General features: G+C 50.8%; 1 protein-coding gene across 1 annotated transcript in view; it reads right to left on the reverse strand.

Annotated features, from left to right (window-relative positions):
- ADCY8 (adenylate cyclase 8) overlaps positions 1-3,516 on the reverse strand; it is a 156,023-nt gene extending 152,507 nt beyond the window's left edge. The window contains exon 1 of the mRNA XM_054590096.1: positions 2,554-3,516. Within this exon, the coding sequence (XP_054446071.1) occupies positions 2,554-3,516 (963 nt within the window). The remainder of the gene's footprint in view (positions 1-2,553) is intronic.
- Between the last annotated feature and the right edge of the window lie 7,634 nt (positions 3,517-11,150).

The raw sequence follows: 11,150 nt of genomic DNA on the forward strand, positions 1-11,150 counted from the left end.
TTTATACCTGTTCGTATTAAAAATAACGCAAGTTAATAAATAATAGCGCAAGAATAAACTCTGTGTTTTGCATACTCACAATTGTAAACCTACTTTTCCCTCACTCTGTATATTGCCAAACAGGGAAAACTAAACAGTACCTACTCAGAAGTCACAGAATTATTATTATTATTATTTTTTAAGCGACATTCCTTCATCTTCATCCCTCTGCAGAGTTTAAGATAGAAGTTTGAACCTCTAGAGGGCGCCAAAAGAAAACATTTTGTAGCCAAAGCCACAAGGCTCTTTTCAGCACCTGAAGGGAAGGATAGCGCTCTGATGGCTCTTCAGAGTCAGGTGAAAAGGTGGCTCAACTGAAGAAACTGTAGTTCATCTACAATTCCTCTCCAAACAGCAAGTTGAACGAGCTTGGTCTGCATGTACCAGGACCTTGATTTTCACAGTGAAGGATTGTTTATGATGAGGTGGGCGTGAGAAGACATTTTGGGGTTATTTTTAATCTTCTGCCATCTGGTAGTATTTGAGTAGAGTATAAAACAAATACGGAACCAAAATTTACTTTCTGGATTCATTTGGCAAGAAAAGTGCCTCTATACTTAGAATTTAGAAAATATGCATCTTTGCCACTGAGGATGTGTTATTCCAAATACTATTCCAAACTGACTTAGTGAAATCTTTGAGTAATATGTCCTAAGGAAGGCTAGTGAATGCAAAGCAGTAGGTTATAATAAGTGAAATTTTCTGCAAATGATCAGGTAGCTCTGCTGTACTGTGAAAACAACTCATAGTGAAAAACAGGGCAGGAAGGCATGGAAAAAGAAGAGGATGGTAAGGGGAAAAGGGAAGAGGAGGAAGAGAGGGAGGAGACATCTGCTCATGTCTAGGTACTTTGTAACGAAAAAACTAAAAGGAACGAGAGAGCTTAGAAGCAAGTGAGAGATTCCAATGAGATTCAGTTCAGATCCATGTACAAACAGGACTTAGAAAAGCAGTTAAAATAGAGTTTTATACAATCCCGCGTTGAATCTTTATCATATGTGGCTATTAAAAGTTCCTGGCAATTTTGATAAAAACATTCATTATTGTCTCTAATTAGGAGAAGCTCAGCTGGTCAGCCCTGCTACCTGAGGCTTCATCGCCCCACCTCACGCCTGATGACCATAGCCATGTAGTTTACACACTCTTCACTCTATGCAGGGAGAGTTTGAAAAGCATGTAAAAGCAGCCAGCCAGAAAGTTCACCTGACCAAAAGCAGAGGGAACCATCAGAGAAGGGAGAGACTCTCAAACTGACTACAAGCCCAGAAGGTCAAGGGTGGGTAAACCACTCACACGGTGCCGGCACTCAAAAACCAGGAACAATTTTCAGAGGTATTGTACCAGTTCATTCTAAGCGCCTGCTATCCAAAGCTGACCGCAGGGAACAGGAGTCCTTAAGCTTCTGATACAGCAAAAGCGGCACAGAGCCTACAAGCAGCTACAGACAGGACCACACCGAGCAGCCAGCCTCCCGCCCCAGCGCCTCCCACCAGCCTTCTATGGGAAAACACTTCAGCTGACAGGTTCCCCTCAGTTTTATCAAGAAGCACCCAAATTTAGTCTCCTGTTACCTACCAGACATTTGGCAAAGAAAGCGCCAGACCATTAATTATCTATTGATGTTAATGAATTTAACAATAGAGGCACTGCTGCCTACCTTCTCATTCACAGACAATGGGAACTTTGTTCACCTAAGTGCATCCATATTTAATGGGGAAAGATAGGCAGAAAGGAGGAGAAAGGAGAAAGAGACCTAACGAGTCAGGTTCCACTTAAATATTTCAAGCCATCTACATCTAAACGCCCCTTTTCAATGAAGCAAAACTTGCTTCCTTTGTCAATGACACCCCCACCCCAATGCCAGAGGCTGACTTACTCAAAGTATTGGGGTTGGCTTCTGTAAGATGTCATCTTAGGTCCCCAAGGCAATAAAGAGTTCCCAGATAAAAGTCTGTCCCAGGATTGTCCGAGGTATTGGGCGAGATAACACACCTAGGGTTCCAGCACTGGCAATTAGGACGTGTTTAGCAAAAGTTGATTCCTACAAGGCTTGAGGATTGGTGCCTCAAAGATTCCCAGAAATCCAGCTCGGAGTCCCAGAGTCCCTTACAACTCCCTGCTGTGATGCTCATGAGTAAAGCTGTTGAGAAATGGGTCACCTTCTAAACTGGGTGCTTTTCCTCCCCTTCTGCCTCCTGCCCCCGAGACCACAGACCCTGGGGGAGCAGAAAGAAGACAACTTCTCAGCTGATGTCAGAGGAGAATTACTCACAGAAGCAGAATATAAGGGCAGAGCTGGTAGAAACTTTAGACATTGTTTAGTTCCAGTTTCTCTAAGTAGAGGAAATGCCACCAACGAGGGAACACTCAGGACCTCCTAGGTGCAAGGCACCGCACCGAGCTGCGGGAGGGGCCTCAACCAAGCAGGTGACCTGCCTCTCACAAGGCTATTTCTAAATAACGCAGGGGAGTCGGGGCCGGGAGGTGGGGGATAGCAAGGCAGGCAAGAGTTACCTGGTTGATGGAAATGACCGCCAGCCGGGGGATCACCACCTGGAGGATCACCTGCAGCAGCGAGGTGCCTAGGCCGGCCAGGATGGCCCAGGTGAGCGGCAGCGGCAGCATGCTGTAGGTGGCGAAAAGCGTGAAGAGCACGTAGCCAATGCCGTCGCCCAGGAGCCCGTAGCCAAGGCCTGCTGCCAAGATCTGGGTGGTCATGGCCACCCAGGTGACCACGCCGCTGTACTGCAGGTACGTGTGCGAGGTGGTGTCCTTCCTGACCACCACCAGGGCGCAGATCACCACCTCGATGCCGGTGAAGAAGCCCAGCAGGATACCCTTGAGCGGGTCCATGGGGGCTGAGGCCAGGCTCAAGTGGAGAACCAACAGGGTGAGTTTGGTCAGCACGTCCAGCACATTCATCACCACCTCGGATTTGCGCCTCTGACCCAGGAAATAGCGCTGGTAGAGGCGCTCCAGATCCCGGGACTTGAACGAGTTGCGCAGGGTGGGGAAAATGACCCCTCGGTAGCTATAGCCCCCATTGAGGAAGAAATCCGAGTTGCTTGGGGCGCAATCGAGGTGCAGGAAGCCCAGGTCGCCCCCTCCCCCGCTGCCGCTGGCGCTGCCGCTCCCGCTGCGTTCCGGGAAGACTTTGGTGCCTCCGGTGCTGTGCGCTCTCTCCCCGGGGCCCAGTGAGTAGAGGGGCAGTGCCGAGTCGCCGGAGAGCTGCGACGCGTGGTGGTTGGGGCCGCCGCCCGCAGCGTCCGAGCTTTTGCCGGAGCCTCCGCTCCCTCCGCCGCCGCCGCTGCCCCTGTGCCCGTGAATGAAGCGCTGCTCGGTAATGTGCCGCACCGCTGTCTGCCACAGCAGCCGCTGCGGCCGAGAGCCGCTCCCGCCGTCGCCGGCCGGGGGCGTCGGGTGGATGGTGTAGAGTTCCTCGCTGCCGCTAAGGCAGCGCACATCGGAGAGCTCCATGGCGCCGGGCCGCAGGGAGGAGGCGCAGAACCCGAGGGAGTCGGCTGGGGGAGGGGGCTCCTAAACACCTAAAGGCGGCTTGGTAGGAGCTTGGCAGTGAGCCCTTTGGTCCCTCGCCGCCGCGTCGCAGGAGCCCAGGGCAGGAGGCCCCGCGCAGTCAGGTCATAGTGCGCCCCGGGGCAAAGGGCGCCTAGAAGATCGCCGCAGACCCCTGCGTCCTTGCGCGCCGCCCTCCCGCCAAACCTCGAAGCTTGGGTGCGCGGCAGCGGCGGCGATTTGTCCGCAGAAGCCGCAGAGCTCTGAGCCACGCAGCACCCTCCCCGGGCTCAGGCTTCTTGGCTGGTTCTCCGCTCAGCGTCTTGGCGCAGCCTTTGCTCTCCAAGAGGCTCCTGGGCGCCGTGCTTCTGCTGCGCGCCGGGCGGGTCCTGGCTGCGGCACTTGGCTCGGGACGCCCACGACTCGGCGGCTGAGGGGGGCTGGCCTAGGGTGACCGGCGGCGGCGATGGGTGCGAAGTTAGCAGCTGTGTCTGGAACAGAGCCCTTCGGAGAACTCCATTGCGCCGGGATGGGGAGGCGGGGCGGAGCTGGGGGCGGGGGCAACGAAGGGGGAGGAGTGGGGTGCCCCGCCGGCGGGTTGGCGAGGTGGTAGCCCTAGAGCTAACAAGTCACCAAAGAGTTAATTTGGAGGAGGGGGTGTGTTGAGGCTCCCTCCTGGGCTCGTCAGTTCTGGCTGTCCCCACTTCCTGAGCCCGGACTGACAGCACAGCAACGGCTCCGGCCCGACGCATCCCTCGGGGGAGGGGGAGGGCCTCAGGGTCCCAGTCGCGGCGAGGAGACGAGGTCACGCCTTCCAGCTGTGCTTCTGAGGAGTCGCAACTCACAGGTCCCATACCCTTCACTTCAGTCTTTGGAGTCCATTTGGCCCGGAACTGGGAAGCGCGGGAGGCGAGGGCAGAAAAAAGTGGGGAGGGCTCCAAAGCCAACAGCTCTGAGAACGAAGAGAAGCCATCCGTGCGGATCCAAGGCAAGAACCGAAGCTGGGTGCGGCGGGGGTAAGGTTTAAGCGAGAAGGGAGGCCCGAGGCCGCGGGGAAGTCGACCAAGACGCCTCCGGATCCAGGGAAGCGCCGCGTGCCACCCTGGCGCTCTGAGGCGCGCTGCGGGCACCAGGCGACCAGGAGAAATTTGGAGACCTGTCAGATCGGTCAGACACCCGCGGCGACTTAAACCCGCCTTCGCGCCAAGCCACGCCCCCGGGACACGGGTGGTGGTTGGGGGGGTGGTTGGCAGAGACCTGGAGCCCAGATCTGGCCTGGACACCGCAGGTCTTGAAGGCTGCAGCAAGCGTAGAGCGGCGTGGGAGAGGACAGCTGCGGGCTGGGGCGGGCGGCGGCGCCCCCAGACTTGCCCCCGCGCGCAGATCCCGAGCTCCAGCTGGCGGTGCGGGCGGGTTCCTCAGCTGATCTTTTTTAGGCACTGGCGCTGGTCCTCCGCAGGTGCGCAGCCAGGACTCGTAGGCCGCTTTGCCCACGGACTCCGAGAGCCCAGCGAGCGGAACTGAGGGTCTCCCTTCCTCCCTCCCCGCGGGGGCTTTGGGTAAGGCCAACTTTCGCGCAAAAAAAAAAAAAAGAAAAAAAAGAAAGAAAAAAAAGGCAAAATACCCCAAGAAGCCGAAACTATAGGGGCAGGCAGGCTCCTGTGGAATCTCTTTACTACGCGGATCCTAAGGGCTGGTGGGCGCGCCCCGGAGCGCCAGCACACCAAGTTTCTCCCTGCTCAGAAGAGGGGTCGAGCAGGAGCGCGTGGGGAAGGCATTTCCAGCCGCCTGCTGGAGCCCCGCTTTCCCGCCCGCCGAGCTCCGGCGCTCGGATGAGGACAAAGCCCCTGGGACGCTCGGAGCGGAGCCAGGGCTCAGCGCCGTGCGCACGTGGTGTCTGCATCCACGCGGGGCGGAGCAGGGGCCGCGAGGGCGGCCGCCACCGTCCGGATCTCGGCCGTAGGTAGCGGAGCCCGGGTGGGCGTCACCTCCGCCGCCGCCACGACTGAGACTGCAGCCGTTGGAGCCGGGGCTCTGAGCACAGTCAGCTGATGGCCAATGACGTCAGGCCCTGGGCGCTTTCGCAACACCCTGTGGCGTCCCAGGAAAGCCTACTTGACCGCCTTGCCGCGCCTCTGTCCCTCGGGGGCGCGCGGTTTCCTCCTCTCTGGCGAGGAGGGACCCCGCTCCCCTTGCCTGCCCCGAGCAGGAGCTCTCGACGGCCACCCTCCTGAACCACGGACGCTGTCTCCAGCGTTACTCGTGTCCGCTGAGCCCCAGAAACACGGGATTGAATTCTTTCCTAAGGTCTTCCTATTCCACACGCACGGTTTCGGTTCACCCACAGGACTGGCCTTGCACAGAGAATCCCAGAGGAGGGAAGAAGCCTCTAACATTTTTCCAGATCCCTGAATGGTGGAGGGTAGGTTTCTGGGATCTGAGACTTCCTGGGAATGATTCCTTCAATCCCAGTCCTTGCGAAGTGTATTCTACCATCCCTGCGAAAAAGAACATTAAATGCTCATTTTTAAATAGAAAGAAGGTCGGTTCTATTTTTAACCCAGTGTGAGGATGAATTCATTTATCTGTAAAAAATCCCCCAGAGTAGCTGGTCAATCCAGTGGGGCTGGAAGTTAGGGTCAAAGCACTCGCCAGAACCCCCTTAATCCTGCACTTATCTAGGTCTTAATGAAAGAATCCCAGGAATTAGATCCCTGAGAATGAAATGCTGCTCGCTTCCTCCTTCCTGCATTTCTTGGACTCACGGGCCTCACACGGGCTATCCAGGAACTCTCAGATGGGTAAGAAGTACCTTGACGTGAGGAGGGAGACCAAATGGGGCAAAGGGCGGGTGGCGAGGGAAGTGGGCTCCTAAGACAAACTGAGTGGGGCTGTGTCCCCTCTCTGTGGGCATAGCCTCAAGCCAGCTGTGCTGATGGCCATGTTAGTAAACTTGGCAGCAGAAAACACCTCTTTATTTTCTCAATTCTCTCTCCTTGGGAGGCTGAGAACTCAGCCTGAATAAATGAGGGGTTGAATGCAAATGGAACTTTCCTATGAAAATCTTCCTTCTGGACAGGTTCCAGGATGATTTATTTATTCAGCAGCCAAAGGAGGCGAGCCCAGGAGGGGGCGGTTGAACCCAATCAGATAAAATGAGTCAGGCTGGTGAATGAGCAGAGCAGGCTAGAGAAAGGAACTCAAAGAATTTCATGAACTCGAAGGCTGAAACTAATGTATCAGAGAGAAAACACTGCATCTGGTCAACTGATGCCTCTGAACTTCCCTTTGCTGTAGGGGTGTTGGGGGTGTTTTAGCGCCGATGACACAATTAGATTTCAATGTTATTCTCCCAGAGGGTTCTGTTTGTGCATAACAGCAGGGGTTCTGCACAAATATTGAGAGACTTTTTGGAAAATACAAACCACCGAATGACGATCACTTAAACCGAGAGCTGTCAACACACTGTGCTGAGGCCCCAAGGGACTTCTCACCATGCTCTCTGTTCCTGCATTTACTGTGGTTGCACTGCACTCTGTTCCAGGGACAGTATTTTACCTTCTCAATGCCTTTTTGTACCTGGTCCCTTCCTCTTGGAGTTTCCCTCCACCCCCCACCCCCACCCGACTTTCTCTGTTTTCCTCCCTCAAAACTCTACCCACCTCATCTTTGAAAGCCTGACCAATGTTGTCTCTGCAAGAGGCCTTTCCTGATATCCCCAGTGAGAACTGACTTCCTTCTCTCTTGCTCAAGAGTCTGTTCTGGTACTTCTTGAATGGCCTCTAGTACAGGGGCTGGCTGTACCTCATTTGCTCACCCGTTTGTGTCTCCCCGCTCCCCTTTAATCTCTCCTTGAAGGGGAGACCTGGTTTTCCTTGAGTTCATATCCCCCAGTTTCTAGCAACTAGAGTGAACATAAAGGTAATAAAATTAACAGCACTGCACTGAGCTCCTGTCCTTTGAGATCCTTACAAATAGCTCCTTTATTCATCCCAGCAACCCTCTGGCTTAGATCCTTCTCTGCTGTTAGGTATTCCCATTTCACTGGTTAGGACACTGAGGTCCCAAGTGGCTAAGTAACTTGCCCAGAGTCTCCTGGTTAATAGACAGCATAATTCCATCAACTAAATTTGGATCTCATGAATCTAGCATCCATGAGCTTAATAAACACGCTGTCACAAGCAGTCAACAAAGGTTGGCCTAATTTAAACAGAACTGATAGAAATGAAAATGTCAAATATATTTTGAGTTTCCAAATGCAAATTAAATAAGAGACTTCTGAGGTATTCAGGCTTTGAGAAGTCTGGCAGGATGACTCTGTAGGGCAGATAAAGGTGGCAGAACTAATTCTTCTTTGCATAGAGAGTCTATTTTTGCTCACTTCAAGCCATAGACACTATTTCTGCAGTTTGGAAAAATGGAGGTTTACACATACTGGATTTAACCAAAATGATGATTTGTCCTACTTTACTTCCTGTGAGTAGTGGTTAGTGGAGAAACATCCTCTTTCTTCATTGGAAAATAACTTATTTGTTTTGTGATGTTACTGAATACCATCAGTCATGTTTACAGCAGATATGTTTACAAAAAGGAAATTTGTTTCCCCTCAGCTCCATCTTTGGCTTTCTAGGTCAACAATATTAATATACAAATTCAAATTTTGTTACGAGATGTGCCCTTTGCAAGAACACCAATAGAAACCCTGACACGCACGGAAGACATGAAATATTCACATGTCAAAGAAAAGGTGGACTCAGTTCAGGAAGAGGACCTGAAACCAGAAGGATCCTGTTTCCAAAGGGAAGGAGGGTGTTTGTGACCAGGCAGCTTCCAAAGCTGGAAATCCTTAAAGGAAAAGCAGATGAAATTTGCTAAGAAGGTAGATCTTAAATAGTCTCACCATACAGGCACACAGAGGGAAAAAACAACAAAGAAAATGATAGCTATGTGAGGTGATGAGTATGTTGATTCTCTTGATGGTGCCAATTAACTCACCCTGCATAACTATACCCAAATATCAAGTTGCACCTAACCCCTGCACTTTAAATACATACAATGTTAATTTTGATTATGTTTCAATAAAGCCAGGGGGAAGGATGTTTGTCTTGCCTAGAGTGCTGCTTTCTGGAAAAATCAAGGGCATTAATTGCTTTGAAAGATCTAGGAAAAGTCAACGTCTAACATAAACAGAGCACATCCATGCAAACAGTCTATGAATCCAGAACTTTGGACTCTCACATTCCATCTGGAATGCAGTATGATGTACGCCAGAAAAAAATAAAATAAATAAAATGGCTATTTTACTCCTATCTTGTATTTTCTTTGCCTGGTAAAATGCAAGAGGAAAAAGAAAATGTTTGAATACATTTTGGATCTCCACAGGAATGAGTTTAAGTTAGATTCCAGTGCCTGGAAGGAGAAAGAAGTCTCATCAGGGAGAGAACACTTCTAGACGGCGTGTTGATACATGGACTTCATCAGTCAGGCCGGTCAGAGGGAGAGATCTTCAAGGCAGACATGCAAACAGTTTCCTTCTTCTTCAAAGACTATTCCTTTTTCTCTGGTCTAACCAGAGTGTGCTCACTGTGACATCACCTATGAAACCTCACTTACGGAAACCCTAAGATGAACACACGCAGCCCATTGGAGAAGCCATCAAGAAGCTACGAGACAAGATGTAGTGAAGAAGGAGAAAGAAAGGGGTTTCCAGCTAGTTCCCCATCTCACCAAATCTTTTTCTGGCCATGATTTAAGATCTGTTTTTTAGAAATTTGACACACATATGAAATCTTGGGGGAAAATAAAAACATCACCCTCCTTGGGAAACAAAGCATATCACTTTTCTTTATTCTCTCTTAAAAAAAAAACAAACAACTACCCTATTGCTATTTCAATACCATGAAACTTTTTATTTTTTAAAAATATACCACCCTGTCCCCCCACCCAGGATATTTTTTGAATCTATTTAGGATTAAACTATATAGAGAACATTGTAACATAAATGTATGTCTATATGTAGTTATATTGTATTTCAGTTCATTAATTGAATGCGAAAGAAACACGTCTTCACCTTTCAAAAATCAATGTATTTGCCTTCACCCAGGTGGTGAGGCATTTAACTCAAATCCTTCCTGAAGCTGTCATCTGTACCCACCAGTCCCAGAAAGATGCCAGTTATGTGGGGCTCACGTATGGGGGGGAAGCTATACACCATGCGTGCGCATGGCCTCTGACCTTTGGCTGTCCATTGGCAAATGACTCCACTCCAGGGCCGCCATTCCAGGTCGCCATGGAGCAGTTGGTCTTTGTGAGGACTAAAGGTAATGCATATAAAACCCTGGGGATGGCACAGAGATGCCCCATCCACTCCCAAAATAAGGCCTGTGAACTACTGACAAGGGAGATCACAACTTTTTTCTACTCCCTCCCTTCGCTGCTGTTTTCCTATTTCTGGCTCTATCCTCTCTCACCCAGATGCTTTCAATAGATGGAACATGTCTCTTTCCTTGTCGCCTGCCCCCTTTCTGCAGCTGCTGAGATCATTCTAAATTTAAAAATATGATCATGTTGCTCTCTTGTTTTAAGCATGGGGTAGGGGGAAGGAGGAAATAAAGAAAGGGGGAAAAAAAGCAATGGTAAGAGGGAAGAAGGGGGGATGGAAGGGGAGGGGGGACAGTGGCAAAGATTTTGAAAAGAACAAGACAGAGAAGGAAGAGAGGAAGGAAGGCGAGAAGGAGGATTGGCAAAGGTGAGAGGGAGAGAAGGAGGATGGGCCACCTGCCTTGACTCAGTGTGAACCCGGCACTTCCACATACTTTATTGTGTTAGGTCCATGCAACAATCCAGCAAGGTAAGCATCATGACTCCCATAGTACAGATGAGAAAACTGAGTCCTCATCAAGCTCACACAGTGATTCATTTGGATGACTCAAAAAAATGAGACACAGTGTAGCAGAGACGTTAAAGTTCGTGTGCTTGCCACTGAATCACAGGAGAAAAGACACCCAGAGGTATGATGGCAAATGACTGGAAACTGGGAGGAGTCAGGCAACATGGGAAGATCAGGGAGGATGAGAGACAAATGAGAGACAAAGTAGCCCCAGTTACACCCAAAGGGGCCATCTGGTGCCCTTTGTCTTCATTAAAGCTGTGGTTCCTCTCTAACGACTGTGCACGCTATTCGTCAGATTGATTAATTAGACATGAGTATACTCCTTACAAACCCCGGGGGAGTGCCCATAAATAGTGTCTAGACGTTGCAGCTATGCAACCCAGAAGGAGGCTGTCACAAATCAAGCTTTGTTCTTTGGCTGCTGTTCCTGGGGAGGCTGGTGGCCCTGAGGCAGGATTCAGTAGGGAATTTTCCATGTGCCCAGAGCCTAAGACCCCACCCAACTTTACCTGGGGTGGCTGAGAGTGGAAGTCCCAACATAGGATGCCCATTTGTCTCTGGCCCCCAAACTGATGAAAGACCACAAGTCTTCCCTTTGACATCGTATCTCCATGAAGTTGTCTACAAAACCTCTTCACATTATCTGGTAAGGTTAGAACGTGTCTGAACGAAAGCTTGAAGAACGAGAGTGGGCAGCTTGGAAGGA

This window comes from Pteronotus mesoamericanus, unplaced genomic scaffold (genome assembly GCF_021234165.1).
Source record: "Pteronotus mesoamericanus isolate MK-2021 breed Mesoamerican mustached bat unplaced genomic scaffold, CSHL_Meso_final scaffold_174, whole genome shotgun sequence".
NCBI classification, from domain to species: domain Eukaryota; kingdom Metazoa; phylum Chordata; class Mammalia; order Chiroptera; family Mormoopidae; genus Pteronotus; species Pteronotus mesoamericanus.